Source organism: Nicotiana sylvestris, chromosome 4 (genome assembly GCF_000393655.2).
Source record: "Nicotiana sylvestris chromosome 4, ASM39365v2, whole genome shotgun sequence".
In the NCBI taxonomy this organism is placed as follows: Eukaryota; Viridiplantae; Streptophyta; class Magnoliopsida; order Solanales; family Solanaceae; genus Nicotiana; species Nicotiana sylvestris.
Genome location: NC_091060.1, coordinates 114,764,370 through 114,782,922, shown reverse-complemented (window position 1 = coordinate 114,782,922; position 18,553 = coordinate 114,764,370). Strand labels below are relative to the sequence as shown.

Here is an 18,553-nt window from a genome sequence, read left to right as displayed (position 1 = left end):
GATAATTACCTATTTTTGAAAAACCCGATGTCCAAAAGGTACCGAAACTCTGCTGAAATTTTTTTAAAAAAAGAGAAAATTTATTTTAAAAAATATTTAGTATTATTTTTATTATGTCAAATCTATCCGAACTACGCCAGTTTGATTCTCACCGGATGTGGGATACGTAGGCAATCCCCATCGGGTCTAACTTCATTTTTGCAAAAATAACCCAAAAAGAACAAAAAATTATTGTTTTGTCATAAATAAGTAAGGTGATGTCATTCTTGCCTAAAATAGCCAAATGTCCCCAAAAGGACGCAAGAAGGCTATTTTTGCAAGAACAGCCATCTATGGTCTTTTTGTCAATTTTTTGGCCGGTTAGAAAACACAGTCCAAAAATCTTCTTTCCCGAAGTGTTGAAGGACCGTATTTGCAAAGCCGGGTTTTTATTTTTGAAATGAAAATTTTTGAAAAAAAAATGATGATAACTTTTTCTTGAGTCCCAAGAAATCATGATCCTTTAACTAAATCACTCTAGTAAATGTGCAGGATGAGCACAAATGAAAATGAACCCTTTGCAGTTCTTGAGGAAATCCCGTTACGGCTCCATATGTGGTGGAACGACTTAGGAAAAGTAAGCAGAGGGACTGTGGTAAAAGTTTTAGGTGGTCTCGTGGGACTTCTGAAAATCAAGCCGAGGTCAGATGTGATTGAGGACTTGATACCTTTTTGGGACCCAACTCACGATGTGTTTCACTTTTCTAATTTTGAGCTCACCCCCACGCTAGAGGAAATTGCGGGCTATGCCGATCTTAGTGGGAACCTCAAAAGTCGGTATCCGGTGTTGCCAAGAACAGTGTCTTCTCACAAGTTTCTAGATATGTTGAGTATTAGTCGTGAAGTTCAAGAAGGGAATTTATCCGAAGGGTTTTGCACTTTCCACTTCTTGTACCAGCACTATGGAAATCCCCACGGTTTTGAAGCACCGGATACTGGTCTGACCCATGCAGGAAACAAAGATAAATGGGAGGCACGACGGGGTTTGGCCTTTATAGCAGCATTCTTGGGTGTCATAATCTGCCCAAGAAGAGATGGCAACATAGAATTGGGTCTTGTGGGAATGGTTGACGTCATGATTAAGTAAGCTAATGGCACTCTTGTTCCAATGATCTTAGCTGAGATTTACCGAGCCTTAACCATCTTCCAAGAAGGGGGAAGACTCTTTCAGGGTTGTAACCTGCTACTACAACTTTGGATACAAGAACATCTTTGTCACCGTGTGGGGTATATGAACTACAACATGATTGGTCTGAATTGCATCGAAAAGTATGAAAATCGAGTGGCGGGTGTTGAATTTCCAGAAGGTACAGATGCTTGGTTTGCGCACTTGAGTTCTTTAACTTCGGACAAAATTAAGTGGACTTTCGGATGGCTTCCTGCCACTGAAGTCATCTACATGTCAGCCGAGGTGTGCTATCTTCTCCTAATGGGTCTCCGGAGCGTTCAGTCATATGCTCTTCACAGGGTATTGTGCCAACTGGGCAGGTTTCAAACTATTCCCCATGACGAAGATCTGAGCCGACAAGTCATAGAATTGGGTTCAAAAGCTATGTTCCCAGAAGGAAATATTCATCAGATTTGGAATGGGTGCAGATTTCTAGAACCAAAGACTCTGGTGCGGGATCTATCTAAAGGCGAGTTAGATCCTAATTACATGAATTAGTTTGGTAAGAGGTTTCAAATCCCTCGAGATCCAGAAAGGCCTGCTAAAAGACCCCACGTCCAACAATTCACTAACGACTCGCATAAGCAATGTGGCTGGCTGGCGAAAGAGGCAAGCTATAGGGCCAAGAGAAGTAATTGGAGGGACAAATTAGGGACCTCAAATTTGACAATAGTGTCCAAGTTGCTGCCGATGAAGGGGAAAAGAAGAAGCTGGCTCAAGAAAACAAAGCCCTTAGAGCTTAGATCCAAAAGATGAAAACAGCTGTTGTAAATCTGGAAAGAAGCCGAGCAGATGAAATGCTTATAAGTGCTCTTAGAAAGAAAGTACTCGAGTGTCAATATGACTTGGAAAAATATGAGGCTAGTCTAGCGAGAGTCCGAGCACAACTGACAAAGAATGCAAAAGGACGAGCGGAGTTTGTGCGGCAGTTGAAAAGAAAATATGAGGGAACAATCACAAATTTGAAGAGAAAGCTCACCACCCTCGAAAATGTGATACCCAAACAAGCTAAGAACTTTAAAGCCGAAAGGGAACATTGCTATGCATTGATGTCCCAACTGGAAGAAGATATGCAACAACTATAGAGTCAAAATCATCATGACACTTAAGTACTAGAAGCTAGGACTCAGCAAATCGGGCGTTTGCTCCAAGAAAAGGGTATTATCCAGGAGAGGGTTAGAGCAATTATTGATTACAACATCATGAAATGCCACGAATGTGAAGATATGACTCGAACCACTTTCTTTGCTGCAGTAATGACATTTGTTCACCAAATAATGAGTGATCTGGAGCGTCTTCAAGGGGATCTTGCACATAGGCCCGTGGCAAGATCGAATTATGTCTCACGGGCCCCAGGAGTAGAAGCACTTATGTACTATTGATTTTGATTTATCGAGTCTGTATTTCAGTTTTAGTTTGAAATATTGTTTTGAGTCTATTTGTACTTTTTAAAATTCCAAGAAATGAGTATGTTGGAGTCCTTTGTAATAGAAAAGTTTAGGAGTTTTATTAATGAAAATTAAAAATTTCCAAAAATGGTTTCCTTATTATTTCGTACTTATTCTTTGAACTACGTAATGATATGATTCACGCGGTGTCGTAATACGCAGTAAATCCTCATCGGATCCGGTCATGATTTTGTAAATAACTCGAATAAAAGAGGAATATGGGAAGGAAATAACTTAAAGAAAAACCAAAAGAAAAGCGAGAAGAGCAAGAAAAAAAAGAGGACAGAAAAGAGAAAAAACAGGAATAAGAGGAGAAGCATCAAAGAGCCAAAGTGGAAAGAAAAAAAGATTGGGGAGATAAGAAAGAGCCGGGATGAAACATGCAACCGTTGCGAAACATGTAGAAACACATTTAACTATATAGGTGCATCACACCCCAATGTGCGATTACCTACATGTTAATTGCTTCAAAGTAACCGGTTTGTTGTCTACTGTTGAGTCCAAGTTCTATATTGAGGTGGTTGGTTTTGTGGTAATCTGGCTTCACATCCGTACTTCACAAGGTCAAAAGGAAGTGTTGAAATGTCGTCGGAAGGTCATCTGCCCACAGTTCCTATCCTGGAGGATAACCCGATCTCAGCCATCCCAACTTCCAAGTCAACAACTGCTGAGGAAAACAGAATTCTGCATCTCCGCATGATGGAAATGTGGGACGCCTGGTCCAATGGTAGAGAACCACCGAGTACGATACCTGGATTCCCTAAGCTACTTCCCAGGGCAAGTGGGACTTCCAACGTCCCCATAAGTTATCCAAATACCCCCCTGGGATGTCCTACCATCTCAGCCCACTTTGCCGGAACACCTTCTAAGGCTCGCCCCCAAGTGTTAAATTCAGGTGCGGCATCAAACATATTCACTGTGCCACCTTGTTCAGCTACGGCACAACCCACTCTACCCAGGCCTAGTTTTGATCCATCGCCCTTCACCTTTCAAGTGCCATCTTTCCCACTGGAACCTGCCCAGTTTACTACTAATTCCTACCCTCAGCAATTTCGGTACGAGTTTACTGCGGGATAGGAGAAAACCACAATGAACCCTGAACAAGAAGAGATTACCCGAAAAATGAGGAGTATGGAGTAGAGTCTGAACAATATACAGGGTTTGAGCGGGCAAAAAAGCGTATTCTACGTTAATCTATGTATGTTCCCATACGTGCACTTACCCTTGGGTTTCAAAACCCCGAAGTTTGAAAAGTATGACAGGCATGGGGATCCTATAGCCCACCTTAAGAGGTACTGCAACCAATTGCGGGGAGCAGGTGGAAAAGAGGAGCTTCTTATGGCTTATTTTGGATAGAGCTTGGTCGGCATTGCTTCTAAATGGTACATGGACCAGGATATATCTTGGTGGCATATTTGGGATGACCTGGCTCGGGATTTTGTCAGGCAGTTTCAGTATAACATCGACATAGCCCTTGACAGGAATTCGTTATCGAATCTCAAGAAGAAGTCCTCGGAAAGTTTCCAAGAGCATGCTGTCAAATGGCGCGAACAAACAGCCAGAGTCAATCCTCCAATGGATGAAACAAATATGGTTAGTGTTTTTCTTCAAGCCCAAGAGGCTGATTATTTTCAGAATATGATGCCCGCAATGGGGAAACCATTTGCCGATGCCATCAAAATTGGTGAAATGATCGAGAATGGTCTAAAAACAGGGCGTGTATTGAGTCAATCTACTATAAGGGCTACCTCCCAAGCAATTCAAGGCAGGTCTAGAGGTGTAGCGAACCGAAAGAAGAAGGAAGAAGTGGCAATGGCAACTTTAATTGTAAGAAAACCCCATCTACCTAGACCTTACTTCCCTGCAAGAACCCCACAACATTACTCTCCCCATTAGGATATGGCCTATGCTATGGTTCCTCAGCCATATGCAGTGGTGGATGTCCAGCCCTACGTTAGGCCACAACAATAATTCAATCAAAACCGAGCTCCATTTCCCAGAAATCAACCTCCTCGCCAAGCTCAGTATAATTCCCGACCTCCACAGAACAACTTCCCCTACAATGCCTGTGCCCGAGAACCACCCAGGATGGCAAACTTCACGCCCATTGGTGAGTCATACTCTAGTCTTTTCCCGAAACTTGTCCAGATGGGTCTGTTGCAGCCCATACCCCAAACCAGACAGAACCTAGAATCGCCCTCCTACGGAGCCGGTACTCGATGTGCTTACCATTCGAGGGCGGAAGGGCATGATACAGATGACTGTTGGACCCTGAAAAGGGCTGTTGAAAATCTCATAAAACAAAAGCAGATAGTGCTAAAGGACGAAGACGTTCCTAATGTGACCAACAATCCATTATCGGCTCACAACAACGAACCGGTTATTGCAATGATTTGTGAAGATAAGGAGTTTGATCCTGCTTTGAAAGCCATAATTGCAATCGCTGATGTTGAAAAGAAGCCAAAGGCTGCCACAAAACAAGACAAGGGGGAGAAGAAGAGTAAACCTACCCCTCAAAATACAGAAAAAAATGTGGAAACCGAAACTGGGGCAGCGCCCTCAAAAGATGTCATTCTCTATGTTCCCTGGGGTCATAGGAAAGGACAAGTGACATTGAGCCCTCCAAGAAGGTTTGAGCTAAACAAGGGATCTAAAATGTACGTACCTAAAGGGACCTATGTGGTACGGGGGCCAGTAATTTCACCAAGGCTGAATGAGCTTGTGATTATTTGCCGTGCACCGTAGAGGCCCATGACAGATCCCACTACCGTCCCATGGAATTACAACAAGGCGGTAGTGACCTACAAAGGAAAAGAAGTCCTGGGAGAAACAAATAAAACTAACCCGATCGAGAAATACCTCAATCTGGAAGAAGTGAATAATGCCATGAAGAAGCGTTTCCCACTCAAGAAGCCAGTTAGTGCCGAAGAAGCAGAAGAGTTCTTCCGAAAAATGAAAATGGCGGACTATGAGATAATTGACTAACTCCAAAAGTCTCCTGCTCAGGTCTCTTTGTTGTCTCTGCTAATGAATTCAACTGAACATCAGAAAGTGTTGATCAAAACCCTCAATGAAGCGTATGTTCCCATTGAAACCACTATGGAACAGCTCGAAAGGACGGCGGAAAGATTTTTTGCAGTAAATCAAATTTGTTTCAGCAAGAATGATTTGCCCCTGGAATGGGCCACCCACAACAAAGCCCTTCATCTGAAAGTTAAATGCGAGGGATATTATGTGAAAAAGGTCATGCTGGATGGTGGTTTCGGAGTAGATATTTGCCCTCTCTCAACTCTGCAAAGAATGGAGATTGCTACTGAGAGAATCAGGCCCAACAACGTCTGTGTGCGGGCCTTTGATGGCATCAAGAGAGATACCATAGGTGAGATTGATTTGATTCTAACTATTTGTCTGGTAGATTTCAAGGTGACCTTTCAGGTCCTAGACATGGATAATTCCTATAATTTCCTCTTGAGAAGACCTTGGATTCACGCAGAAGGGATTGTACCTTCTACTCTCCACTAGATGGTAAAATTTGAATATGAAGATCAGGATATTGTAGTTCACGGAGAAGATGAGTAGTCGATTTACCAGGACCCATCAGTCCCATGTCTCGAAGCTAGGGAAGGAAGTGAACACATAGTCTATCAAGCTTTTGAGGTTGTGGTCGCAGACCAATGTTAAGATGGAAGACCTTGTCCTCAACCCTTTCTCTCAAATGCGTCAATTATGGTTGCCAAGGAAATGATCAGGCATGGTTATAAACCCGGTAAGGGGCTCGGGACGTCATTGAAAGGAATCATAGAACCTATCACTCTGGCTGCTAGTGAGAAGTTCTTTGGTGTGGGTATCCAAGCCACGCCAGCTGATGAAACATGGGAAAATAAGCAAAAGAACAATGGTTGGGTCTTGCGTCAGTCGATCCCGCATCTGTTTGAAACCTTCGTCAGGCCTAAGTACAATGAAGAAGAAGAAGATGAGGCCTTTACGGTCGAGGAAATAGAAGAAATATGTAGAGCTATGAGGAAGATGTTGTATGAAATCCACATGGTCCAATCGGGGGAAGGCTCGAACACCACTGAGGTGTTGTATATGGGGCTCGGTGACAAATTGCAAAATTGGAAGGCTACTCCATTCCCAGTCAGGCGGGAATCCCGGTAGTCCAGTCTTGCCACCTTTTCCGCATCACGAGTTATTTCAGGGTGTAACTCGAATGTTTTCTTTTAGCTTCCTGTCTTTAAATTCCAATGTAAACCTTGTTATCTTCAAAATTCAATGAAATGAAATCAATATTTCATCGTTCATCTCTCTTTATTCTTTCTGATTTTTGTTATTCTCTCTCTCTTGTTTCTTCTTTCAGTTCTAATAATGCGGCTTTAAATAACATAACATGCTTGTGGACTTTATGCCTAGATCCAAACACGCCGTCTAATTGTGAAATAATAAACCAAGAACCGGAATATGATGTAGAAAAGGCTTTTAGGGAAATAAATCGAGAATTAGAACAATTTGAGAATAAACCTAAGCCGAACTTAAATGATACTGAGCCGGTTAATTTGGATAGTTCTGAAAAAGTCAAAGAAACCAAGATAAGCATTCACACAGATGAAAAAACTAGGGACACATTGATCCAACTTTTGTTTGAGTTCAAAGATGTGTTTGCTTGGTCATATGATGACATGCCAGGACTAAGTGTCAATTTGGTGGTCCACAAGTTCACGACCTACCCTGATTATCCTCCTGTCCAGCAAAAGTAAAGAAAGTTCAAAACTGATATCAGTGACAAGATTAAAGAAGAGGTCACAAAACAGTTGAAGGTAGGAGTGATCTGAGTGGTTCGGTACACCACATGGTTGGCTAATGTAGTTCCCGTACCAAAGAAAGACGGGAAAACCCAAGTATGTGTAGATTACAGAGATCTGAACAAAGCAAGTTCCAAACAACTTCCCTTTGCCGAACATCCACATCCTTGATAACTGCACCAAATATGAGATACAGTCTTTCGTGGATTGTTATGCAGGATATCACCAGGTGTTGATGGATGAAGAGGATGTGGAAAAGACAACTTTCACCATACCCTGGGGCACCTACTATTATAGGGTCATGCCTTTTGGTCTAAAGAACACTGGGGCAACCTATATGAGGGCCATGACTGCCAGTTTTCTTGACATGATGCACCAAGAAATTGAGGTGTATGTAGATGATGTGATCATCAAATCTAGGACCCAAGACGACCATGTTCGGGACCTGAGAAAATTCTTTGAGCGGCTGTGTAAATATGATTTGAAGCTAAATCCGGCCAAATGTGCATTTGGGGTTCCGTCTGGAAAACTTTTGGTATTTATAGTCAGTCGGAGGGGCATCGAGTTAGACCCAACAAGATAAAGTCTATTCGAGATTTGCCTTCTCCAAGAACCAAGAAAGAGGTTATGAGCCTTCTAGGAAGGTTGAACTACATCAGCCGATTCATCGCTCAGCTGACTTCTACATGTGAACCCATCTTCAAGCTGTTAAAGAAAGATGCAACAATTAAATGGACAGATGAGTGCCAAGAAGCCTTTGACAAAATCAAAGAATATCTGTCGAACCCGCCAATCTTGGTCCCACGTGAACCTGAAAGGCCTTTGTTTCTGTATTTGACAGTCTTGGAGAATTCTTTGATGTGTCCTAGGGCAACATGACGTGACCGGGAGGAGAGAGCAGGAAATCTACTATTTGAGCAAAAAGTTCACAAGTTATGAAGCCAAATATACCCTGTTGGAAAGGACTTGCTGCGCCCTAACTTGGGTCGCTCAGAAGCTTAGGCATTACTTGTTGGCCTATACCACTTACCTCATTACTAGGTTGGATCCTTTAAAGTACATATTCCAGAAGCCAATGCCTACCGGGAGGTTAGCAAAATGGCAGATCCTGCTCACTAAATTTGGCATAGTCTATGTCACCCGCACGGCAATGAAAGCCCAGGCTTTAGCATATCACCTAGCCGAAAACCTTGTTGATGATGAATACCAGCCCTTGAATACCTACTTCCCGGATGAAGAGGTAAATTCAGTTGAGGTAACATCAGAAGACACCAATGTGTGGAAAATGTTCTTCGATGGCATTGTGAACGCAAAAGGCGTCGGAATTGGGGCAATTTTGATCTCAACCATGGGTCAACACTATCCATCCACAACCCAGCTTCGGTTTTTCTGCACAAACAATACTACCAAGTATGAAGCCTGCATTATGGGTATGAATATGGCAGTCGACCAAGATATGAAAGAATCGTTAATCATGGGAGATTCAGATCTGATTATCCGGCAAGCTCAGTGAGAATGGGAAACTCGAGATGTCAAGCTTATTCCCTACAGGCAACATGTGAAAGATCTTAGCAGGCGGTTCAAGTCAATTGAGTTCAGGTACATTCCTCGTTTTCACAATGAGTTAGCCGATGCGCTCGCTACTTTGGACTCGATGCTGCCATACCCAGGTAATGCCCCCATTGACCTGTTGGAAATCCAGATCCGAGAAAGGCACGGTTACTGCAATACGGTTGAGGCAGAACCGGATGTTCATCCATGGTATCATGATACCAAGATATTTCTGAAAACTAAAGAATATCCTGATCAAGCCAGTGGAGACCAAAAGAGAACTATTAGATGACTTGCAAGCGGTTTCTTCTTGAGCGGTGAGGTTTTATACAAAAGGACTCCGGATCTCAATTTGTTAAGATGTGTTGACGCCGAAGAGGCCGGAAGAATCATGTATGAAGTACATGTAGGAGTGTGCGGACCCTACATGAATGGGTATGTGTTAGCAAAGAAAATCCTCCGAGCGGGCTATTACTGGATGACTATGGAAAAAGATTGCTTTAGTTTTATCCGGAAATGTCATCAGTGTCAGGTGCATGGTGACTTGATTCATGCACCGCCTACAGAACTGCATCCCATGTCAGCACCTTGGCCATTTGTTGCCTGGGGTATGGACGTCACTGGGCCGATCGAGCCAAAGCTTCAAATGGGCATAGATTCATATTGGTCGCCATTGACTATTTCACGAAGTGGTTTGAAGTAATTACTCTCAAATCTGTCACCAAGAAAGTTATGGTAGACTTCGTGCACTCCAATCTCATCTGCCGTTTCGGTATTCCTGCATCTATCATTACAGATAATCCTACAAACTTGAATAGTCACTTGATGGGGGAGATATGTGAGTAGTTTAAGATCACGCATCGAAATTCTACTCCTTATCGGCCCAAAGCCAATGGTGTTGTCGAAGCAGCAAACAAGAACATCAAGAAGATTTTGAGAAATATGATCCAAAGTTCCAGGCAACGTCATGAAAAGTTGTCGTTTGCACTATTGGGATATCACACTACCATGCGCTCATTAGTCGGAGCAACCCCATATCTGTTGGTTTACGGTACTGAAGTTGTAATACCGCAGAGGTTGAAATTCCATTCCTTTGAATCATTGTTGAAGTTTAAATTGAGGACAGTGAGTGGGTCAAAACCTGTCTAGAGCAGTTAACCCTAATTGTTGTAAAGCGAATAGCCGCAGTCTGCCATAGGCAGTTGTATCAATAAAGAATGGCCTGTGCCTACAACAAGAAAGTGCGGCCTAGAAACTTTGAAGTGGGGCAACTCGTTTTAAGGCGTATTCTCCCTCATCATCAGGAAGCAAAAGGAAAGTTTGCTCCTAACTGGAAAGGACCATACATTATCAGAAAATTGTTGCCAAAAAGGGCTTTATACCTGGGAGACATCGAAGGGAATGACCCCGAAACAACTGTAAATACAGACGCAATCAAAAGGTACTATGTCTAATCCTTCTACAGAAACAACATTATCTGATTGGGATGACGAAGGCTTTCATTCTCGCTACCACAAACACTCCAATCCTTTGCTAACCCTTTGAGCCGGTTACCTTTCTTTCACTACCCTCTTTGGAACTTGAAAATGTTTGTAAAAAAAATAAAATAAGAAAATAAAAGAAAAAGAAAAACAACAAAAAACAAAATGTTTCCCTGAACTACGTTTGACTTGATTCCAAAAGGATACGTAGGCAGCCTCTCTCTGGAGTTTAGTCACACCAAAACAAAAATCCAATTTCCCCCCAAAGTGAAACTGGGGCAGATGTTATAATGGTTCAGCGATAATCCCGCTTGAATGGTTCCAAAGTTGTAATTTGATCCAAGTTCTCTTTACCCAAACCTTGTTCAAGTCCTTCCGATCAATCGGTGAAAGGTATTCAAAATAGGGGAACACAGTTTGTTTGGATCCGATGCAAACTAGATGAGAGAAATAAAATGAGAGAGTCTTATTGGTGAAAATCCACGGGCACCATAAGTCGACGGTGAGCAGAGAAATTGAAAATGAGAGAGTATTGTTAGTGAAAACTTGTAAAGAGCACTATAAGGCGACGGTGAGAAGAGAAATGAGAGAGGTCGATTGGTGAAACCCGCAAAGGGCGCTATTGATCGAAAGAAGAAATCCCTCACCACCATTGGCACTGAAAGAGTTTTGGCAAGGTTTCTCGATTTTAAAATACGGGTCGCAATGGGTTTATGAGAAGGTGGATAGTTGTGCAGATCGAGTATCCAGTCCAAGAAGCATGTCATATCTATTGAAGTCTGCATGCACTCCAGATAAGTCCTTCTTTCCTCCCCGAAAGGGACACTTCTCCTTAAATTCACTTTCTTGTCCTTTGTTTACTTTTCTTTGAATCTCTTTCGGTCTAACTCTGTTCTGAAACTAATACAAAGAAAAGATGGCAAGATTGGTTTTACAAGGTTCTGCTTAATAAAAGCCAAGTCCAAAGAAAAGTACCCAGCCTTAGCGGGTGCATCAAGTCGATCCCGACTGGCCATGATGGCCGATGCTCTAAAGTCAAAATTATTGAAAATGAAAGAAATCCGAAGTCAAATGCCCATAGAGGCAGAATAAGATGAAAGGACCAAAGCCCCACACGGGTGAACCGTCATGTGATGTTTTGGAAAGTTGAATTCCTTGGTTCTAGGAAAGAGATCAATCTTTAGAAAAGACAACAAGCAACAGAGGTTCTCACCAAAAGAGTTGGGGCGAGATCAAGTGATCAAAAACAATCAAGGCCACAAAACCAACCACCGTTTCAAACTAACAATTGTTCTTTTTTTGAAAACTTGAAACAGGTGCAATCCAAGGCAACCGTGCAAGAAGCAGGTGCAACCATAAAAGAAATGCGCAAGTGCTAGAAACAGCTTTGCAGCAACAATCCATAAAAAGGGAAGTCCCCTCTAAATCTTTTCCGCATTTACTCATTCCATGAAATAGGTAAAACTAGAGAAAACAAAACGAGATGAAAAAAAAGAGATAAGAAGAAAAATTCAAAAAATGGTAGTATATGATCCCCAATCTCAGACTTTTACGCTTTTCCAACATAGGGTCTCCGCTCCCTAGTTGAGATTTTATTTTTAGACATAGGGTCTCCTCTCCCTAGTCGCTTTTTGCCAATATAAGGTCTCCACTCCCTAGTTGAGATTTTAGACATAGGGTCTCCACTCCCTAGTCGTCTTTTGCCAACATTGGGTCTCCACTTCCTTGTTGAGATTTTATTTTTAGACATAGGGTCTCCACTCCCTAGTCGCTTTTTGCTAGCATAGGGTCTCCACTCCCTAGTTTAGAATATTTTAGACATAGGGTCTCCACTCCCTAGTTGCCTTTTGCCAGCATAGGGTCTCCACTCCATAATTGAGACTATTTTATACATAGGGTCTCCACTCCCTAGTCGCCTTTTGCCAACATAGGGTCTCCACTCCCTAGTTGAGATTATTTTAGACATAGGGTCTCCAATCCCTAATTGAGATTACTTTTAGATGTAGGGTCTCCATTCCCTAGTCGCTTTTTGCTAACATAGGGTCTCCACTCCCTAGTTGAGATTTTAGACATAAGATCTCCACTCCCTAGTCATCTTTTGCCAACATAGGGTCTCCACTCCCTAGTCGCCTTTTGCCTACATAGGGTCTCCACTCCCTAGTTGAGATTATTTTAGACATTGGGTCTCCACTCCCTAGTCTCCTTTTGCCAACATAGGGTCTCCACTCCCTAGTCGCCTTTTGCCAACATAGGTTCTCCACTCCCTAGTCACCTTTTGCCAACATAGGGTCTCCACTCCCTAGTTGCCTTTTGCCAACATAGGGTCCCCACTTCCTAGTTGAGATTATTTTAGACATAGGGTCTCCATTCCCTAGTCGCCTTTTGCCAACATAGGGTCCCCACTCCCTAGTTGGGATTTTAGACATAGAGTCTCCACTCCCTAGTTGCCTTTTCCAACACAGGGTCTCCACTCCCTAGTTGATTTTTAGTATAGATATAGGGCTCCACTCCCTAATCCTTTTTTCCAAGGATACACAATCCTGATTTTATTGCTTTCAATAAAGAAATAGCCTAGAATTTTGTTACAATAACTCACGAAATTTTTCTAGTGAAACCTGGGGCAGCAAAATTTCATTCGTTTGTTTGTTTTGGTGTCTGGGCAGGTTTTACCTTGAGGCATAGGGTTTGAGAAGACCAAAAGAATGAGTCTCAATCCAGAGTAAAGAAAAAAAGACAAAGAGCAAAAAAAAGTGAACTCAAAGTGCTGAAGTGGAGAAAAATGCGGACTGCTCAAGATATGATTAAAGTCACAAGCTTCGCATGTCCCACCTTGATCCAAAGCTGAAGAATGAATTGGCGGCTACAGCTGATGAGCATCAAGATTCAGATTGAAGTCTGCAGCAAGAACCAACCGAGACTTAAGATCAAGCTCTAGAAGATTTATAGATAGGAATCTTGTAACTCGTAGTTGATAGGTTTAGCTAGTTTAGCTTCTCATCTTTTATTTTGGTGTAATAAAAAGTTCAGCAAGCAGTAGTAGCAGCAACAACAGTGAAATCACAACTTCCTGGTAGTTCCAACTACCAAAACTTCCAGAACTACACTGACCTGATTCCTTTATAGCAAAGGATATGTAGGCAACCTCTGAAGCAAGATTCGGTCAGGCTCTTTTTAAAAAATGCTTCTCATGGAGTTTCAAACGGGCAAAAATCCCTCATAATTGCTCATTTTATCTTTGCCCGAAAATCCTTCGTATCTCCAAGCAAAGAGGGGCAGCTATGAGCACGTGATTTTTGCCCCACATAAATTACTCCTACAGAATTCCAAAGAATTAGATTTTTCTTTTAATTGTTTGTTATTTTAGGAATTATCGTAGAATTTTTCTAATTATTTATATTTTTTCTGTGCATGTTTAATTTTATTTAATTCATGAAAATACAAAAATACATTGTATTTGCATTTAGGATTTATTTTTACATTTTTAGGTTAATTAGTAAATTAATTGTTTTATAAAAATGAAAAATCACAAAAAAATAACTCTTTTTGCATTTTAACTTCTTAATTTTAAATTTTATAGTTTTTCTTTTTAATTTAGGAGTTATTTAATTTTGTAAATACTATGACTAGTAATTAATCTAATTTGGTAAGTTAATTTAGTTTAAGAATTAATTTAGATTTTAATTTTAATTTGAAAAGAAAAGGAATTTAAAATTGAAAAAGAAAAGAAAAGAAATTGAAAGAAGGCTGATTGTTTAGGCTATTTGAATTAAATTTCCTCAGGCCCAAATAAATTTCCCCTTGAAACCCGTCTCAATCTAGCCCAACTCTATCCCATACCCGATCCAAATTAGTTGGTCTCTCAAACATTCAAACGACGTAGTATAAGGCCAATACTACGCCGTTTCGAGTTCTCTAATAATAAATTAATCCTTGCCATCTATTTGACTTCATCCAACGGCCAAGATCAGCCCCTCCATATTTAATAAAAGTGCCTGAAGTTCATCAGAGGACCTCGTACTTCTTCACTTCATCTTCTCCGTCTGAGACCCAAACGCTAGCGCCGCCCCAAATCCCTCACCCTCTCCGGTGGCGGCGCCACCTCAAAAGCCCACCAAATTTACACCGCAAAGTCCTCATGACCTCCCCTTTCCCAATCCCTGACTAGTTTCCCTCGAATCACTCTAGAGCATCTCGAATCTTCAACTGAGACAATCCGGCCAAAACCCTAAAAACTCCAAATCTCCCCAAATCATCAAGTTCAACGAATAATTAGGGTCGTAACTGGCTTTGCTCGTCTGTTCTTGACAAGAACACGCGATTAGGGACAATTCTGGCTCAAAATCGAAGTTTATTGAAGTCGGGTCCAACCTGTCGTCCGTCTGCCTATATTAGGTATTTCAATCTTTGTTTTCTTTCATTTTTTTAATTTTTATTCACATCTTCGTCTTCTTCTGTTTCTCTCCTTTTCTTTCTTATTTTTTAAAAATCATTTCTACATGCCTTTTAATTCTAGTTTAGCCAGCATATTTTGTTAGTTTGTTTGGTTCTGTTGTTTGATTTCACTCCAGTTCCTTCCTATTTTGTTTTAATTGGAATCCCTGGCTTCAGGAGTTCATATAATTCCGATTGACCATTTTCTTAGGTTTTCTGTTGGGTTTTGATTTACTAAATGGGCTCTGTCAACAGAGGCCCAAAGAAGGGGGTCAGCCCGGGTTTGTAAGCCTATGTTTTGGGTTGTTTGTTGGGTTAACTTGACCCATATCTGGTTCTGAGGGTAAATGAGTGTTGATACCCAATTTTTTCCTGTATATTTTTAATATGCAAAATACTTTCAAAAAAGCATTTATATGCATATATAAGTATATCCTAAGGTTTTTAATATTTTTCTCTTAATTTTTAAGGTTTTTTAAATCAATTTATTGCCTTATCTTATCAAGAAAAATCCAATAATTATTCCCAAAATTATATTTTTTGTAACTCATTTATGGGATTCACATATTTATACTAAAATATAGCTAACACAATTTTTTCATATTTTTACAAATTTATTTAGTATTTTTAAGCTAAATTGCATATAATTGCAATATTAGCCTATTTTAAGGTTTAATTGTGTTTATAATTATAAAATTGACTCCAATATTGTTATTTTCATAATTATATTTTATTAATCATTTTAGTACCTTTAATTTACTCCCAGAAATTATTTTACTATTTTTTATAATTTAAACAAGGGAAAAGCGGCTATTTAAATATTAGCCCATTTCATTTCACTTCTGGCCGGATTTGGCACCCCAATAAAACCCAATTTCAGATCTCATTACCCGATCCAATTCCTAAAATTATCTGACCCATGACCCTTTAAAATAACCCACCCAGCCCCCCTTTTAATCTCAGCCGTTGATCTAACAGATCAACGACTCACACTCTTCCTTTCCTTTTTAATTCCCCAATACCCCCCAAACCCTATTCATTTTCTCACCGGTAGTCGCCCCAGGATTCCACCTCTCCCAAATTCTCTCTCAGAGACCCTAGTCGCCTCCCTCTATTTCCACCCTAAAACCACTGGAATCTATGGCTTCCAAGGTAACTGAAGTCTTATACCAACCTCATATAACTCCTACACGCCGGGTTATTGAAGATTCAAGGCCTGACTACGAAGAAGCTTGGTCCAGGCTTCGTTTGATTCGAATTCTACGGCCGTCTCCGACCTTGCTTCGGCAAGCCATGGTTGTTTGAACCTGATCTCGACTTCTCCGACTCAGATCCGTTCTAGATCCGTTTTAGATCCGTTCTAGCTCCGCGTTTTCCTTGAGCTTTTAAACGGTTTCTCAAGATTTCTTTCAAAAACTATGCTTTCAAACCTTTATCTTTCCGATTTAGGGTTTTGTCGAGATGCTTCCCTGATTTTCGTTAAGTTTCTAGTGTGTTTCTTCTACTATTAGTTTCTTCTACTGTATTTCTCTCCTACTGTGTTCTTACGAGTTCTTCTACTGTGTTTCCTATGTGTTTCTTCTACCATGTTCTTATGAGTTCTTCTATTGTGTTTCGCATGTTGTTCTTTTACTATATTTCTCTTTTTTTTTACTGGAAGATGCATGTTAAAGGTCTCAGTTCCTTTCTGAGATTTCTGAATTTATTTCATTAGTATTTCTGCCTTATTTACTTGTCTTCATCTCTACACTCAATTAATGGTAAAACCCCTAGAATTTGGGGGTTCATCCGAGTTTTGAGACCATTGGCTATGTGATTTGCTTGTTCTTCATCTCTAAACTTGTTTGATTTCAAAAACCCTAACTTTCTTTGGGCCTATTTTGAGTTTCTGAAGATTGTTTCATCTATTGCTCAACTGAGTCTTGAAATCTTTGTTTAAACCTTCGTTTCTTTATATGATTCTGATTACCTGCTAAACTTTTCTAAGGTCCTTCTACTGGACCCTTTGTATGCTATTTGATACTCTCTCTTCTCCATTGTTGAGTTACCCTGTGATTACCATGTTCCTATAGTCTACTACTTACTGAATGTTCAATTGCATGACACTTTTTCTTCGTCCTAAATTCAGCCTCGCATGCCTAATACTTGTGTACTCTATATATGTGTTGAACTTCCCCTCTAAATGACTTTCAATTTTTTGAATGATTTCAAACTTCCTTTTGTGTAAGTCTAATTGATTTCTTTCCTTGTTTGTCGATTGCCCTGTTACTTGGTTTGAGTCGAAAGCTTTCCTTAGCCTTTCTGACTTGGTTTATTCATGGACCAGTAGTTACAAATCTCTGATTCCTTGATTTACTGTGTATTAATTGATTCTTACCTTATTTGTTTTAACCATGTATTTCAAAACTCTGCCCTTAATTAAACTCCTATGTATTTACCCCTAATTGCCTACTTTGCACAAGATGCTTATTTGATTTCTTTCCTTAAATAACTTTTGCTCATTATCTTTTAAGTCCGAATTCCTTAATTAAAGAAAGTCTTATACTGATTGTTTTAATAGATACCCAGTTCCATAATTATTTTTCTTACCTTATTTCTGCCTGTTTTTCACACTATAAATACATGACTTTTTCATAAACACAACATCTAACACTCGTAATTTTCCGAACTCATACTCACACTTAAAAGTATTCTCTCTTATTACTTGTGGCCTGTTTGCAAATCTTGTTGCCTACTTCTCTCTCTATTTGCTTTCTTTGAATTGGTATGTTCTAATTAAATTCAGCACCACAACAATGTATTTGTTTAACATTATTTCCCCCTATCTGCCTACTGCTTGTGTTTAGTTCTATACTTATTTAGCATCCTTCTTTTGCCTATTCTGCCTCTATTGTGTATTCTAAGTGTGTTTAACATGATGGTTGTTTGAGGCATGACAACATTAAAATATTGTTGTCTATGACTCAAACTTGATCCCCTAGGATCATAACCTCATGCTACCATTGTATGTTGTATATTCTGTTGGCATAGCAGCATTCCCTATGGCTGCGTATGACCAGAATCCATTAATGCCCAGGCACAAGGGCCCTCTACAATCAGTTCCCAACCCCTGAATCCCTTTTGTGTGAAGTTATTATTTCTGTAGCACCCCTTTCCCTTTTCCTTTAATCCCCTAGTTCTTTAAGTTTTGTTTCTTCACTTGCTCTCTCTCTCTTAGCCTTTAAGTTCTGCCCCCCTCTTGTGAGCCTTGCCTTGGGACCCATTGAGCTCCCTCTAAACTTGGACACTTGGGGGGTGGCCCTTCCACATTGCACTGACCCCCATTCTGATAATGCAATTTGGGTGTGAGCATTGCCCGAAGTCCCATTGAGGCTCTTAGGGAACTTTGACACACTCAAATGGGAGAAAGGCTTTGGATCTTGGTCTCTTTGAGTTGGTCTATCTCATAACTCAAAGAGGAAGTCAAGAATCAGGCTTCCTCTGGTTGTATTTTTCCTTATAGTTTCTGATGTAATTTTATTTATTCCGGGTTGTAATAATTTGTAATAAACTCTTGGGGATGGTTAGTGAAAAGGGTGGGTAACTATGTATGCAAAGGGTAGATACCATGTTTGTAGGTATCTTGAATTCTGCATA

General features: G+C 40.6%; 2 protein-coding genes across 2 annotated transcripts; both read left to right on the top strand.

Moving 5' to 3' along the window:
* The first annotated feature begins 4,041 nt into the window (after nt 1-4,041).
* On the top strand, nt 4,042-6,177 carry LOC138890037 (uncharacterized). Its single transcript, XM_070173387.1, has 4 exons — nt 4,042-4,482; nt 4,966-5,337; nt 5,401-5,571; nt 5,662-6,177. Exons 1-4 carry the CDS (start codon nt 4,042-4,044, stop codon nt 6,175-6,177), a joined length of 1,500 nt encoding a protein of 499 aa, XP_070029488.1.
* A 2,427-nt stretch (nt 6,178-8,604) lies between these two features.
* Nucleotides 8,605-9,297, top strand: LOC138890036 (uncharacterized). The gene is made up of 2 exons (XM_070173386.1): nt 8,605-8,963; nt 9,006-9,297. The coding sequence occupies exons 1-2, from the start codon at nt 8,605-8,607 to the stop codon at nt 9,295-9,297; spliced, it is 651 nt and encodes a 216-aa protein (XP_070029487.1).
* The last annotated feature ends 9,256 nt before the right edge of the window (nt 9,298-18,553 follow it).

Excerpts from the sequence above, each read along its gene's own strand:
- LOC138890037 (XM_070173387.1), top strand. The coding sequence starts at position 4,042 with ATGGACCAGGATATATCTTGGTGGCATATTTGGGATGACCTGGCTCGG. Across the intron at positions 4,483-4,965 it reads TGGCAATGGCAACTTTAATT|ATAGTGCTAAAGGACGAAGA; the intron begins GTAAGAAAACCC and ends AAACAAAAGCAG. Across the intron at positions 5,572-5,661 it reads GTTTCCCACTCAAGAAGCCA|GTCTCTTTGTTGTCTCTGCT; the intron begins GTTAGTGCCGAA and ends TCTCCTGCTCAG.
- LOC138890036 (XM_070173386.1), top strand. The coding sequence starts at position 8,605 with ATGAAAGCCCAGGCTTTAGCATATCACCTAGCCGAAAACCTTGTTGAT. Across the intron at positions 8,964-9,005 it reads CTGATTATCCGGCAAGCTCA|GCAACATGTGAAAGATCTTA; the intron begins GTGAGAATGGGA and ends TATTCCCTACAG.